Raw genomic sequence first — 17269 nt, forward strand, 5'->3', positions numbered from 1 at the left:
GAGTCACGTGCTTTTTCTACACACGTGATGTTTTTCTTCATTAACCGTAATTAATATGCAATCCTTGTTTATTAAAGCCCATTTCTGGAGAAGCAATAACTGATCACAAAACAGCAACAGGTTATGTATAATTTATTTTTTCTGTCTAGAGTATTTTGTCATTAAAATCAAAATGTCAACATTTTAAAATCATATACACTCAAGAACGCATTGAAATGTTAGCACAGCTCCTTAAAAATTTATACATATGTACTTTTTTTGTACTTGTGGACAGACAAAAGCAGGAAGTGGTCACAGGAAAAAGGAAGACCCAGCCCACCAACTTCCCACAATAAACCAATCCCCACTCCCCAAGAGTTAAGACAGCGATGCAGGCCCCTCCCATGTGGAGGAGCGATGATGGGGTGGAAAAAGAATATATAAACATAAAAGTGCCCCATTCTCCACTCCACAGAAATGAGAGGAATCAGAGTTTGCAGACAAATACTAGTTTGCACATAATGTCAATCCACTACCTCCCCTCAACCAATCAACAGGTTCAGTAGTGTGCAGACGGGGTGGGGGGTGTTTAGGTGTCTGTCCTTTACATATATTTATTAATAGAAACTATGTTACAGAATTTCCCAAGCATGAATTACAGGCAACCCACTAGCACATCAACTGTACAGATCTTGGCAGAGCCAGCAAATCAATATCTAAATCCCAAGTAGCGAGGTAATCACCGATAGTTTAGAAGCAATATATACAGCTGTCCAATCAGGGAATCACTATGGTACAGAAAAAAAAAATTTGATTTTGACAATTTCACGGTTTTTTTGGGAGGGGGGGGGGGACATGCTCTTGGGTGTTGTATTAGACAAGGCAGAGGAACAGACGCCTACATGAACAGATCAGCTTTTCAATGCAGCACTTGAGGGAGGGTTGACCTTTTAAGACCATGCTGCTGATACCTTTGAGATATTTTAAACCTGTGAGCCACTTGCATTTTTGTTCTCCAGTAAAATGCAATCGTCAATCTAAAAAGACTTAGATTAAAGACCACTGACTCGACCTGAGTCCAACAGCAGTGTGAAGAGCAAGTGCAGCAACACAAAGATTAAAAAGTAATAACGTTAATTATAATAAGGCAACAAACAAAGAAAGAAAATGCTGGTAAAGACAGAATCTGTTGATATGACCTGGGGGGAGAGTTTTGGGGTCGGACGGGCGAGGAGAGGGAGAACTGGTGCAAAGAAACCGATGTAAATGAATCTATCAAAAACAGAAAAGCCATGTTTTTTACTTAAATGAAACTCCCATCAAACTTCTCAACACACAGACACTCACAAGCTGGAAAAACACCCAATATTCCTTCCTGCGATAGGAGAGACTGAGGAATTAACTTCAAGGAATTAGTGGGCAATTACTGGTTTTCTAAAATGTCTTCACTCTCTCTCCTGAGAACATCAGTGTTGCCGGAACACTCTCTGTGCCGAGCAGCAGAAACAAAATAAAAGCCACAAGCAGGTTTGAATCCTGCTGAAAAAGCTCACTCTGCTACATGTTCTTTGACACACACTTAAGAGCCTCTACCTGTGCGGCTGCATGATCCACTGCTTCGTTGCCTTCACTGTCTAATCCCACACAAGCTAAAGTGTGAGATAGCACACCCGCATGTGTCGATAAAATGCTGGATTGGTAAACCATGCAGGAGAGATGTCAAGAGTTTGAGAGTATAATTTACAGCCGATTCATACAGAACTGATCAGTGGTGGTTGAAACTTAATGCAGTGTTTACACGTCATATATATATATAGCTATAAAACCAAACATAAAAAAAACAGTCTCTGTGTATCATTATCGTATGAACGTTACATCTATCTAAAGTGTCAGTAACCCATGTGATGTGTGGTGGCGTCTACGATACTATGTCGGGGAGAACTAGACTGAATGGTGCAAGAGGAGCAGAGGGGAGCGCAAGAGTTATGGGACGACAACACACTGACAGAGTTTAGGGAGGAGGAGTGAGACAGACCGGTAGAGAAGAGGAGGGGAGAGATGTAGTCCACACAGCCCAGCTCAAGTCTAGCCCAAGTCGGTATCTGCCCCCCCCATCCCCCCTCCCGTTTCTTTCCTCCGCAGCCCTGCTCTCATGCAGCCCCTAGTGCAGTGAGGGAGGAGGGTGGATGGACGTACGGAGGTGGAGGAATGGATGGAGGGGAGATGGTTAAAGGAGGGTGGGCAGGACAGACGAAGAGACAGAGAGAGGAAGGGAGGATAAAGGGGGTTTGCTTGGTCATTAGCATCCACAGCCTTCCCTCTGGGGCTGTGGTTCGCTGGTTAGCCGGCCGCCCTGAGGGGCCGAGGGCTTGTGCTGGACGCCCGACTCAGCGGCGTTCAGGTCCAGGCTGCCATCTTGGATGTTCTGGTAGATCTTCTTGGCAGCTTCCAGGAAGGCGTCCTCAACATTTTCACCTCTGAACACAAGAGCATAAACACAAAATGTGAGAAAGGAGGCAATTGGGAGTTTGAGAATGTAAGCAGAGGGATAGTTCATGTTCTGCAATCACTGGCATGGCTAAAGTTGTGCAGACTTACGTTTTTGCGCTGGCTTCCAGAAACAACAGACCTGTGGAACATAAAACAGACGCGATGAAAAAAAAAAAAAAAAAAAAAACTGTTGCAAGTTCACATACCTCAAATACTAAGTTCTCATTCGCCCCCTCTTTCAATTAATATCTCCGCTTTCCTCAAGTCACCTTCTCCTAGTTTCTGTCCAAGTAATATAAATAAAGGATATTAATCTTCACTTTTGTCTCTTGAAATCAACTATACGGGCTTATATAAACAAACATTCTGAAAAGAATACAGAAGCGAATTTTAATTCTAAATATTTGGACATTTTGTTGGCATCTTGGGATTATGGTTTTGTTGAAATTGAGGATGGATCGGTCACAGTTTTGGAAGAGGTTTTTGCAGAATGAGTTTGAGTCTTATTAGTTAATACCTTAGAGTTGAAGAGAAATGTAAAAGGAAACCATTTCTTCCACCTAGAACCTTCTTTTCTGTCTTCCTAAAATGTTTGTGTGTCTCACCATTCTCCTCAGCAAACTGCTTGGCTTCCTCATACGTGACGTCCCTCTGGGCCTCTAAGTCTGCTTTGTTTCCGATGAGAATGATCACCTGAGAATACAGAGACAGGAACGGGAGTGAGACAATCCTCTAGACACTTCGGTCCCTCAGGGACAAATTTGCTTTCCCAGCCTCAAAGAGCTAAGAAAGCCAAAGGCAGAATAGGAAGACTGTCCCTAAAGCAGTCGTTATGCTGTTGATTTGTCTGTTAAGAGATCGATTGAGACATACACTAACGGAACTGACCCCCCCCCCGCATGAGCACAAGAGACTGTACCCCTAGCAACTGTATGTAATTAGACCTGTAATGTACTGATGTCATGTAATGAGCTTCCTTGATGTAGAAGTGACTGACTCTCCTAAGACTCCTACTGCTGCATGTTGAGCATAAACCACTCGTTTTTTTCTGTTTTATTTCAGAACTTCTCACAATGATCCTCACTGTGCTATGGCAGTTCCAAACTTATTTAGGGTGAGAAGAGTGCTCTATTGCCACTGCATAAAAAATGGCCATAGGCACCAATCTAAGTACTGCTGATTTGATAATGATATTAACGTAAAAATGTTCATCAAATTAAATCATTTTGAATTCTTGGCTGTTAAGTGTGAAAAGTGAGAGCTGACATTTAGCAGATATTGAAAAATTACAAAAAGTCTTACACAACTCGTTTCCAATAAGATGACAAATCTGATCAGTCAAATTATCCTATACTGTGTTCATTAGGTTTCCCTATCTTAGACAACAGCAGCCAAATAATCTCCCTTGAAGCAGGAACACAGTCATGGCTAGACTACAACACTGCCACCGCATGGCCGATACAACATACTTCAGTCAAAGACAGCTTACAGTAGGTTAATAGGCTTGTGTTGATTATTTTTCTACTACTTTGCTATTGTAAAGAGGTAATAGAAAGAACACAACACAAACTAATCATTCAAATAATATTCATAATAACCTTGTGTTCATATTTATCCATAGAAACTAGCTAAAAACAACTATTTTAGTGTATGAAAATAGCTTGATGTAAATAAACCTCACGGTTGCGTATACACCAGGAAAACATTTTCCACTTGATGTTTAAAACCTGAAGTGGCATATTACAGAAACATTCTTCTCTGAAGGAACACACTGCTCTCACTGAGTGTATATGAGAGCAGTGAGTTTTAGAGCTAATCATATTTACCAAGAAATTCAATCTAAGAAATGGACTGTGGCTTCCAACAGGCTCAGGGTAGAGGGAAAATGACACAATGGGAAGAAAGGCAATGGAGCAGCGGAAGTGACAACAGAGGTATATTTAAAAAGGACATAAGAGGGATGACACAGGAGGAAATACAATACAGTTACTACTAAGGGTGTCATGATTTCGACCGAAATTAAGTCACAATCTCGAATTTAAAAAAATGGAATCTTCAATGCAGGTCACGTCCAGTCGGCTTGCCAAGCAGAATAAAAACACGTGTAGCCTGCTACTGTGAGACAGACACACACAGACACAGACACACACACACACGGCACGAAGGAGGTAAAATGACAGGAGTGAGTCGGTTCATTCTCCCGGTTCAGTGACACTACTCAGGTTAATTAACCGGCTCTTCGGTCAGTTCGTCAACACACGTGTTGAAGTGCTGTGAGTCAGTCAACCTCCTCTAACTTAGCTACAGCCAGTCAAAAGATAGCATGCAACTGCAGATGCAGGAGACCCATCGACAGAACTTGAACCCCCTCCTCTTTCACTTTAGTCTCCGGTGTGGAAGTATTTTGGATTTCCAGTGAGTTATGTTGACAACGTTCGCGTTGTCGACAAAAGCCACAGTTTGCAAGCTCTGCTATGTGCATGTACCATATTCTTCCACTCGCAGCACGACTAACATGGCAGTTAATCTGTGTGGTATAAGTACAATTGTTCGGAAATAGTTTGTTAAGATACTTGTTCAGAGAAGACTATGGACATGGCTGTTTTTTTTTTTTTTTTTGTGAACTAGAATATCATCTTCTTTGATGAAGACTGCGGTTACAAAAGAGAAACTAGATGGCAGGTTATAGATATAAGTTATTGTTACATTATGTTGTTAATAAATGTTTTAGATTTGACAATGTAGTGTGGTACATTGCGAACAAAGGTTAGATATTATATTGCATAAAAGCCTAGTCTAAAAATGGTATAGCAACCTGTGCTTTAAATAAAAAAGAAATAAAAAAAAGAAAAAGAAATGGAATAGTGACCTTAGAATCGAAAATGTAATCAAATCGAGAATTTGGAGAATGGTAACACCCCTAGTAACTACACAGTAAAAGAAAATATATAGAAAGCAGTGGGTGCAGTTTAAGAGATGCAGGAGACACAAACAAAATAATTCCGATATGCAAAATGAAAAGATGTTCATCTGTGTACTTACAGTATTAGGGTTGGTGAGGTTTCTGGCATCAGTCAGCCAGCTGCTGAGGTGGTTGTACGTGCTTCTCCTGCAGGACATCAACAAAGGGACAGGGGTTACTAGGACGATGGGCAAAGACCTAATGTTGCCATCTCTGAGGAGAGATCAAGAAAGAACCTGCAGCTGCTACATGAGGATGGTGCAACAATGAGAGCAGGAGAACATCAGTGAAGAATTTAGGAGTTATAGATATATTCAAAATTGATATTTGTTTAGTTTCTCTTAGGTGAAAACTTCTGTTCAACCCAGCAGCTTCTGTCTGTAACTGACATACTGTAACAGTTAATATCTCCATTGCCCAGTAATTTCTGTCATTTGTTACAGCCTAATCTAAAAATGTCCCGATTGCAATAAATTACCATTTCCTCAACATTACAGGTTTGATGCTAATGACAACAACGTCAATGAGTCAAAAGTTACAGAGTGACTCTTCCCAAAGTACAAAGGAGTTCTACCACACTGGCTTAAGTCACTTTGAAGTCAGGTCAAGTGTTTTTTCAGCAATCTATGGCAGACACAGAAATGTCTGGAGTTCCTTGCATTGAGACACTGTATGCCCTAAACCAAACTGGACCATGTGCAAGATTCATGAACTACAGGGAATAATAACTTTAAGTTATTTCATAGTTATTTAAGCCACACCCTTTAACTGCATGACACAAACAACACTTATCTTTGTATCCCATTTTTGTCAATTAGCCCAGCAGAAGCTGAGACTGGCCACGTTAACAGTGATGTAAACAACTTATATTAGATATTCCAGTTAAATACCGTTTCTGGAGCCCTAGGGCCCCTTACAGGAGTTGGGTGGGTGTGGACAGACATTCCACATGTTAAACTGTGTTTATTTGGCAAAACCCCTGATACCATCTAACAGTTTGGGCAAGAGGGTCTGACACAAGCAGTTAAACAACTTGTTCGTGTTTGTTCGGGAGGAAGTGTGCACTAGTTGAGACCATGTAGTAACTGTATTTCCCACATACATAAACACATAACAAGCATCCTGTACCTGGTGATGTCATAGACCATGAGCGCCCCTGCAGCTCCGCGGTAGTAGGAGCGGGTGACGGCCCTGAAGCGCTCTTGTCCCGCTGTGTCCCAAATCTGCAGCTTGATCTTCTGGCCGCTCACCTCAATTATCCTCGTACCAAACTCTACACCAATCGTATGGGGGCAATCCGCCATGACTAGGGAGAGGAGAAGTGAGGTTACTGTGAATTCAATTTGATTCTTTGGGTCAACTTGTTTTACTGGTGCCATTTTATACCTTCAATGGTCATGCATTCCTTGTGTTGCTGTATGTATTTATGTGTTCATTTGCTATGTTTCAATTTAAATGATTTTAGTGTTGTTACCATTTTTTTTAGCTAATTAGCCATGTTTTATCTAATTTAAATTTTAAATTGATAAAAACGTAGAGTTAGTGGGACAGGAAGTGTGTTCAAGGTTTTCTTCCTTCATCAGGTTGATGAAAGTAACAGCCAATTTTTGCTTACAATGAACACAGACCTCCATTGTTAGCCAGCAGCAGGTGCATCAATAATTTATGACAGTCTTTAGTCATCATACTCAGTTTTAAATTGAAAGTATCACACTGAGAAAGCGGCAAATTTCTTTTTAAATGACACTGAAAACCTTTTTTAAATCCTTCCAGTGTGTGCATGTGTATGCAGGATGTGATGGTGGCGATGCGAGTGAATGAGGAACACCGCATCTGGCTCGATAATAGTAGCACTTAACAAAAACGGGGCTGAATGGGAATGGGAGGCTGCAGCTGACTCACACAGAAGAAGAGTCTCTCACTGTTGAGCTCACACTCGACTTGTATGCCACTGATTTCCGCTGGCGTATAAAGAAATCTAAAGCCATGTAGGCACTCAAGTTGAACCTGGCAACCTTACATACGCTGAGGCACACGCACACATGAAAAAGGAGTCAAAATCAGGGCAGCACTTACATTTCTTTTCTGTGAACTGGTGAAGCAAACATGACTTCCCTACCCCCATGTCCCCTGTGGAGAGAGAGAGAGAGACAGACATGGATCAGGTCGTCAACCAAGGAAATAACAGAATAACACCAATTCTTTATTCAAGCCTGCAGTGTTGCCCCCATGCATGATGTAGCAGCCCCTCTAAAGCTTGATTTATACTTCTGCGTAAAATCTTGTTGCTACATACGTAGGTACGTGGACACACAAACCTACACAGGACCCTACGGCGTAGCCTGACATGCACCTCTCGATCAGGAAAATCAAGGAGAGGGTTAACTTTCCCTGCTACAGATTTCCCACCTTGGTCAGAAAAGCACAGGGGAGACACTTTGTTTCTCTCACTATGCCTCTAGAGTTGGTACTCGCTCTGAAGCTAATCGCCGTCACTCTCACTTTCTCCCTCGCCAAACTTTTTGCTATTTGCTTCTCTAGACAGTCTTTACTATGGTTTAACTCATACCTTCACAATAGACGCCAGTATGTTTCTTATAATGGTTGTCAATCTAAATTTATAACTATTGAAAAAGGTGTACCTCAAGGCTCATCTCTGGGGCCTTTGTTATTCTCTATTTTTATTAATGATCTTCCGCAATCCTGCTCTACTTGTCATATTTATTTATATGCAGACGATACAGTGATCTATTCCTCCAAACCAGATATTTTACATATTGAGCATACACTACAGGCCAACTTTGATGCTGTTCAAAAATGGTTTTCACATAAACTTTTACTTAATAAGAAGAAATCATATATCATGTTGTTCAGCACTAAATTTAATTCTCTTCACCCATTTAATAATTATTAAATTTGCTTCTTGGAAGGAACAACACTTGAGAAAGTGGAGGAATTTAAATATTGCTTGACTCTCCGCTTTCTTTTAAACCTCATATTGATTCAGTTAAGAAAATAAACTGTAGTCTGAGAACACTATCGTTCTATCAACTGTTTTACACTACAGGTCAGGAAAAGGATTATCTCACAGCTTCTATTACCAATATTAGATTATGCAGATGTTATTTATCAGAATACCTCTGAAACAAATCTTATCCCTCTCAATGTAGCTGTAACAGTCTGTCGATTTGTTCTGAGGTGTCCTTATAGAACCCATCATTGCCTGATGTATGAGTCGCTTCATTGGTGAACACCTAAATCTAGAAGGCATTCTCACTAGCTGCAATTTCTTTAAATACATTTTCTTTAACTATCCCTTTTACAGTGTGTTCAGGGGACACGCAGCTAGCAGATAGTGAGGAGATGTTTGCTGTATGTGACAAAAAATGTTTTAGCCTAAAAAACGCGTTACATCACTTAAAGCACCTTTAAGACAGTCAGCGACTATACTTAAAATTTCATGTGGAGCAATAAGAGACAGAAAGACTTGGGATATAATGTGCATTGCCCTTCTGAGTTTGACAATACATGTTTAGAACCATTTTGACACTTATGGTACGTTTATTCTTTATCCTGTTAGTGTAATCATATGTGGCTCCTGAGTCCTTCATTTGCAGCCCATCAAAATAAGAAAAACAATGCTGCAAGCAAACAAAATCCCAAATCAAAATTTTGACTGAATAACTTGATATTAAAAGTGTGCCAATATTCTGGGAATAACTATTGATGCTTTTGGGGAACACTCACACAAGAAAAAGCTGAAAACCATTCATCAGTAATTTTGATACAAATACCAAGCAGCACCAGGGTTGAGGCATTTCCTCTGCTCGAACAATCAAAAGAAGCTTAGAAAATTGTGTGCAACTGCAAAAGCAGGATCAGAAGGCATGAAAAAAATATTTTTTAAAACCAAACCGTGAAAGTAAAAAGGTATAAGCAGAAAGTAGCAAGCCACAGGCTGCTCTTATAAACTCATTCACACACCCCTTTAAGATCCAAGCTGACTGTTAGCTTTGAGGCAGGGTGTTTTAGGTTTTACAGAGGAGGGTAAACAGCCCAGAGCTGTGGGGGTTTGTTTATGCATATGTCTGTCTGTAAATGTATGTCCATGTAAAAGCAGCAATATGTTCACTTCAAGCCCTCACAAAAGTGGAACATAATTTTAATGGGGAAAAGGCATTTAGACATGTGCAGTATATGCTAAACTGGTCATTTATTAGCAGCACAGGGTAATGCATTTATGCATTAGTGATTGTTATAAAATGACATAATACGACATAAGTAATTGATTACATGATATCTGAGTAGACTAATGCATTTGACAGGTTTACTGATATATGTCTTTTTGTCCAGTATTACTGTCTCAGCAGATTAATGCAGCCATGCAGAACTTTCTTTTGAAATCAGGTGCTATATTAAAGATCAAACAAAAAAGAGACTATAGACATATTGAGACATTCTGAATCCACTCAGTGTATGTGGTGGTGTACAGTATACAAAATATAGATTTAAGTGTGATCATTCTATGGTCCTTTTGGAAGTGGAATATATCAATGCACTGTGAACTGCTCCCACAAGCTCATCAACATGGCTCGCTGAAGGGCATTGCTCACTTACCGATAATGATGTACTTGAAAATGTAGGAGTAGTTGTACGGTGCAGTGGTCATTGTGGCTCTGAAAGAGAGAAAAGAAGGGTAAGTTTAGGCAATTTGCTGTTTTCCTAATTAAAGATTTTTAGGTAATTCAGAGTGCAAATAAAACACAGCAAATACTGTACACATTTTAATTTAAATTGGTCATGTAAGGGCCAGTGTTATTCAACACAACAATAATCCTGTTAGAGCAATATGACCGTAATAATGTCAGCCCTGGCAAGGCCAGATGATTTATCAATGCACTAGGGGTGTGCAAAAAAAATCAATTCATATTTGAATTGTGATTCAAGATTGATTCATAGGATTCAAAAATTAAACTTTTTTTATTGTACGTCTACTGCAATCACATGGGAAAAGTAATTACATTTACATACTGTGAATCGTTTTGAATCGAGAATCGTTTTTGAATCGAAAGCCTAAAAATCAATATCGAATCGTGACATTTTCTGAATCGTGCACCCCTACAATGCCTGCTAAAGTACAGCAATAAAAACAGTATAGTTCTAGGAATGTGAATTAACACTTTAAAACATATACATTGTGTGAAAGGTCCAGTTATATAATTTGAGTAATTACCTAGTTATATAATGCAATTTTAAACCTGATGATTATAAATACAGGCTCATCAATATCAGCAAGAATGATTTATGATGACTAATGATTAAAACCATAAAACACATATCTGATCATGGAGGTAATTTACTTCCTATTAAATTCCAATGATGCAATAGTGGAGACTAGCCTATACAAGTAACCAAAAATGAAACTGAACACTAATACTTTATTATTTGGTTGGCCAACTAAGAGGTGCGATGACTGCACTTCCCACACACTTCATACATATTTCTGCTTGCATAAATAAATACAGAAAACAACTGCAACAGTCTGGTGACCAATAACAAACTGCTTATTAATCCTTAATGATTCATTGCCCCTTTATAGCCCATTACTTATATTACTACCACAGAGGTTAACAAAAGTCATATCTTTGTGGAGTCACAATCTATGTGGACGGAGACTTCACTTTTTAACTTCAAGAGTACCACCTGTTAGCTAACTGATATACTACTCTAAATACAATATTCTAGGATGTACATTTTAATAACATTTAGTATATAATTTACCCAACTTTACTTGTTTTAACATTGGGAAGTATAAACACTTCAAACTCACTCAGGTGATGCTGTGCCACATTGTTTGAGCTTTCACTATAGCTGAAGTTAGCATGCTTCACATTACAAATATCTCAGAGCTTAAAGCTCAGGCAACCTTTCACATGCTGCACAAATGTTCACTTGGCTTGTGAGAAACTTAAATCAAGTGCGTTGCCTATTGTGGATATTTCACAGTGCCTAGGTGAGTATTCACAACGAAAATAGAGCTCTGCCTGATTCAAAAGAAAAAAATATCAGCAGCCACTATGGTATAAGAAGAGCGTTATAATATTGCACATCTATCATACTACATCTTAATTAGGCCTACATGGCAGTCATGTTTTTGTATTGTCTTTAACAACCCACTGACCAAAACAATTAAGTATAAATAAAAAATTAAATGTGATGGGATGCATTTGTCTGCTCTATCCGCACTTCAGCGGCTCACAAAACAACCATTAGCCATATTCATAGTTACAATAACCTAATGTAGGAATGTAGACAAATGAGTTGATGGATCATTTGTAGCATGTAGGGGTAAAGAAAGCTCCTCAGCAGTCAGTAGGCCACTTTTCCACAGTTACAAGCAACCCATGTCTCTTCTCATAATGACAGAACAACACAGTGACACTGGCTAAATTTGATTGATGAGTGCACAGTCTAGAAGGAAACCGTGATCGTCAGAAGTTTAGGAGGTCTTGATAGAGCTATTTAATATGGATGTGATGATTGATGCTTGATCTAACGAAAGGGTCAAATAAAATCAATCAATCGATCAATCAATCAATCAATCAATCAATCAGCACTACATGCACACCTCCAGCATCATATGCTCAAAGCTAGACTAAAAATAGCCCTGACACCTCTCTGAGACTAGGGCTGGGACGATTTGTCGTCGTAGTCAACGTCATCGATTATGTAAATGCGTCGACACAAATAATTTGCGTCGACGCGTCACTAAATAAAATAAATAGAACTTGCATGCAAATTAATTTAATGTAATGTGGAAAGTTACGGTTAGATACGCAGGTTCTAGGGACACCTAATCTGTAGCCCCGCCTTAGCTCTGAAGCTAGCCGAGCTCTCCGACTACATGCAGTTTTTTGTCAGGTCCCGTGTCATGCCCTCCCGCCTGGTGCAGTCCCCACATTGAAAACTTCTGTCTTCGGGTCAGTTACAGTAGTAGGCTACAGGTGAGAGAGTGGTAGATAAGACGAGGACTGTGTGTCGGCGTTGTTCAGCAGTTGTTGGGTATGTGAGTGGAAATACATCGAACATGCTAACGCATATCCGACGCCATCACCCAGATGTGCCAATCACTTGAACAAGACCAAAAAAAAAAAGCTGTCCAACTTCTCCTCCCTACAGTGCTTAACCAGCCTTTAGATACATTATTTTTACCTACTGTTAAAAAAAGCAAATAAACTACTCTTTTTGCACTTGCTCCGTTTACTTTAAGTTATTATTTTTGTATTCCTCTTGAAAGTGACTTTATTTTGTGGTTGGATTGATAGCCTACATCTGGCTTCAGGTTGCACTAAAAAATTAATTTTACATGTTAAATAATTTGAATAAATAGAGATTTGAGCCTTATTGAAATTTGTTTTGTGTAAATTGTTAATTGAGCAATGGGAAAATAATAATTGAAAAATTAATAGTTAAATCAATCAAAAAATGAATCATTAGATTAGTCGACTAATCAAAAAAATAATCACTAGATTAAATTGTTCAAAAATAAATCGTTTGGGACAGCCCTATCCGATACCCAGTAATGCTTCATTGATCAAACTCCATTTACAGCACACAGACAAAGCACGCAGGGAAAAGCCTTAAGATTTATCACACAATATGATCACTACCAGGCCTATATCAAAAAAGCACTCATACAAATACATTGGTTGAACAGCCAGGGTGAGATGTTCTTTTTGATCATGCAGATTTGACATGACATCAATGAAGCTGCTTTAGAAAACAGGCGGTTTCTCTCATTTCACCATAAAATTCACTTTGCAATGCCATCTCCTGACATCAGGCCATGTTGTATTTGTGCTGAATAAAGGCTGCTTCGTACTTCTGTATCAAGGTGCTGCCGAACAGTGTAACTGCTGTAGAGAAGTAAATAATTCAGGCTTAACAATCAAGAGCATAATCTTTCAGCAGCCTAGTGGTTTCTATGCCCCTTGCAAAAATAGTCTGCCTTAAACCAGTGTTTTTCCTCCGATCTGCAACTCAGAGAAACAGTTCCTGGAAATTTAAATCACTGTGCCACATCAGAGCCTTGAGCTGGTGTTATGCTCATACTTCTGCATCTGAAGTTTAATGACCAGATTAATGCTGACACAACCAGACGAAATGTGGATGGCTGCGATATGAGAATCTAAGAGAGAAGCAACAGAAATAGAGAAAAGGACTTTACAGTCAGAAGGTGTAAACTTTCTGAAGGAAAATGGAGTAAATGGATGAATATAGAGGATCAGAGACAGGAAATTACATGGGTCTGCAGGGCTACTTAGGGTTAATTCAGGTCGAAGTGTCACTGAAACCTTTGTTTTAATAAAAATGGTGTTGGGTCAAGTCTGATGAGTATGATGGCACATACTGACACTCATACTGACTCCAGTTACAACACTTTGAGAAGAGCACTGAAAATCGTATGCCTGAAAAAAATAGTAAAGTATACTTTATGTTCAGAGATGAATTATATAAAAAATACAATTTGATAAGACAACTCAAAGTATGTTTTAGTATTTCTAATTTCCTGAAAAATATGACTTCTCTATAACAGCAGAAGCTGCTAACTATTATCATTTGAAACTATGTAAACCACCTGCAGGAATAAGAGCAGGCTGTGACTGTGTTTTTGTTGGTGGCCCCAGAAAAGACTTGGCTCACACTCAGTCCTCCATAAACTCTGCAACTTGACCTGACATTTAGTAATAACTTAGGTTAACACCAACTAGCTAATTTATGCAAAAAGCTGTCTGTATGGACTTGATGTGATCATAAACTATCTAGGTATCTAACCTCTTACTACTTTAAAGCAAGCCCAACTTTGATTTTGGGTAAATTGGGCACTTTTTTTTTTAAACAACTTGACTTATAGTCTGATGGAAGTGAATTAAGCTACAGGGAGCAGGTTTCAAATGGGAACTGGAGGCCATGAACAAATCACACAAAACACCATTGCTATGCTTTAAATTAGAGATGTTCCGATACCAGTATCGGTATCGGCTCCGATACTGCCTAAAACGCTGGTATCGGTAAGTACTGGAGGTTATGTACCGATCCGATACCACGTAATAAAGCCCTAAAGAAAATCTACATTAAAGTAGTTTATTTATGTTCTTTTTCCGTTATAACTGACCATCAAACTGGAGAATAAAAGAAAGTTCTGGGGCATTCATTGTATGTGTTTGTTCATGTTTCACAAAGAGTTTAACCTGAGCCAGCCATCTCTACTTTAAATCCTATAGTGTAATATTTATGGGCCTTTTTCTAGGCTGCCTCCTGTCACATGACTCATGTGTGATGGTTTTTAGAGCTCTCGAAGGTAAACTTTTAGACAAAGCCAAAAGGTATTCCCAAACAGATATAAAAACAATGTGATTCAGTTGTGATACCCAACCTCCCTTTTTCAGCTTTTTGTGCTCATTACGTAGAAATAAACCCTATGAGTATTCATTAAGGAGAAGGCGAGTCAAGACCATGTGACCAGACTGCAGCCTCAGCACTTCTGTTACTCCCCAACACACAAATATTTCTCCAGAGAAATGTGTCCTTGCCTTTCCTCCTCTCAGCCACTTCCCATAGAGGGGAGGAAGCATGATTCAAATCTGGGCTATCAGGAAATCATGACATATATAGTCAAAGTGCATCCATGATGTGCAGGCCCACTATTCAAATCATGTGACTCCTTTCAAGCTCTAAAAACAATATAATGAGATCACCACTATAGCGAGGCGAGACAGAGCACACTTTCACAGTGCATACAAATCAAATTAGTGATGTTTTACATGTAAAAGAAAATCAATTAAAAAAAAACAACCTGCTAATACACAGTGCATTGGCACAAGAAACAGAAATGATGCAGAACTTTGTTAGACAAAGGCAGTTTTATCAAAATTTCCAACACTAAGACATAGAAGTTTATACTTTGTCGCTAACTTTGGTTTTTAAATTATACACATCTGTTGTTTTGAAAAGTAAAGCCAAAAAAGCCAGTTTGTTTACATGCATATATATATATATATATATATATATATATATATATATATATATATATATATATATATATACACACACACACACACATACATATATACATATACACACACTTTTTATATACAAAAAAGGACCTAGTAGTCAAATGTTTGTTTATTGTCCTTGTTTTAGCCGTATTTCTGTACATGTATGTACTTTGAGAGCAACATAAAGCCAGAGTCAAATTCCCTGTGTGTGTTTACACTTACTTGGCCATTAAAACTGATTCAGATTCTTAAAAGAGGAGGACCTTATGTGCAACGGTGCACAACAGCTGATCACGATATAATTTCTATACTAAAAACCAGAATTTAAAAAAGGGATGAACCAGCAAAGCATCGGTTTGGTTAACTCTCTCCTGCTAGTTAGCACATAAAAAGCTAGCAATGTTACTAAGCTAAAGAGGAAATAAAACATGACATTGACTTGGTTAGTAGCCAACTACGTGATTGTGTCTGATAACAATCACGGCCCTAATGGGCTGTTTTGACAGTCTCAGTTTGTGTTAGCTGGTTAGCTACCTGCTTGCTGACATCAATGGATAACATTATATCTTGACAACAAATAGCATAAATCACAATACGTAATCCGGTTGCCTCTATCGGCACACAAACAATCAAGTCCATGTCATCTAATTAGTGATTAGTGTCGCTAACTAGGTTAGAAAATTAACTTGGCTTCTATAATCATTTCACAAAAGCCACCGTACACCAAACTAACGACAGCTAGCTATAGCTTTAGCATGCTAGTTTGCCAGTTAGCTGCTAGGGTTGGATTATGGTAAATACGTTGCTTAGTTAGCTTGTCAACCAATATTAAGCCATCGCCGGGTAAGTAATGTCTCCCCTAATTGTATTTTCTAGCAGTTTAATATACAGTTAGTATATCCCATTCTTGGCAGCTAACGTAAAAACAACCTAGCTAGTATTAGCCATCTGTTAGCTTGCCAATTAGCTGACTCCTGGAAAACACAGGCTAGCTAAACTGTTCAACCGTTTCATAATTTAAACACCAGTGTTTCTACGTTTATCAGACATTGTGTATGAATATATGTATGTATGAGTGTGTTCAAGTATTTCCTCTTCTCTGTCCTTACCAGAAAGTCTTTTGAGCTTTGTGTTCTTGAGCTGTTTAGAAGAGGAATGCAGGTTATCCTGGCTCAAGTATGATCAGTCTATCCAAGATGGCTGCTCACGGCCCATAATAACGCCACAGGGTTTCCTCCGCTCTGTACAATGGGCTTCTGGGACAAAGAGCATCATATGCGGCGATTTGCGGTTGCGGTGTGTGCACCAATAGTGTGCACTGTTTCGCGGAAAGCAACCTCACCTGCACAGGTGTATTCATACATACTGTACTGGTATACCACTTAATACTGGCATGTGCCCTATCAGATTCATTTTCAAATTGATTACACCTGATTACATAGCCTACCTTGATTGACCTGGGTTCAGATACTACGCAAAGGTAGCCTACATTTTGAAGAAGACCTAGCCTATATCAGACTGATTCAGATGTGAGGTTTAGCCTATGGGTTTAGCCTCGTAGGTCCATCTAATTAAGCCATTGTATGCCTAAAAATATATTGATTGTTTCCTTCAGCAGCGTATCAAAACCAGACTGACAAACATTAAAATAGAACAATTTAAATGGGTTGACAGGACTGTGTTCTTCAATAATAGTAGCCTATATTTAGCTGAAAGAAATTGTAGATTCCTGAGATAGAATGCATGGCAAACCGTTTCAGTGAAATAGCCTATGGCTTGT

The 17269-nt window shown here is 39.0% G+C and overlaps 1 protein-coding gene across 1 annotated transcript; it reads right to left on the reverse strand.

The window, feature by feature from the left end:
• Positions 1-119: 119 nt before the first annotated feature.
• rab14l (RAB14, member RAS oncogene family, like) lies at positions 120-16880 on the reverse strand. The gene is made up of 8 exons (XM_028601845.1): positions 16599-16880; positions 10049-10107; positions 7508-7561; positions 6560-6737; positions 5512-5578; positions 3075-3162; positions 2578-2608; positions 120-2456 (listed from the first exon to the last, which is right to left on the reverse strand). The coding sequence occupies exons 2-8, from the start codon at positions 10098-10100 to the stop codon at positions 2279-2281; spliced, it is 648 nt and encodes a 215-aa protein (XP_028457646.1). The 5' UTR covers positions 10101-10107; positions 16599-16880; the 3' UTR covers positions 120-2278.
• Positions 16881-17269: the final 389 nt, after the last annotated feature.

The sequence above is a fragment of the Perca flavescens genome, chromosome 16 (genome assembly GCF_004354835.1).
Source record: "Perca flavescens isolate YP-PL-M2 chromosome 16, PFLA_1.0, whole genome shotgun sequence".
In the NCBI taxonomy this organism is placed as follows: Eukaryota; Metazoa; Chordata; class Actinopteri; order Perciformes; family Percidae; genus Perca; species Perca flavescens.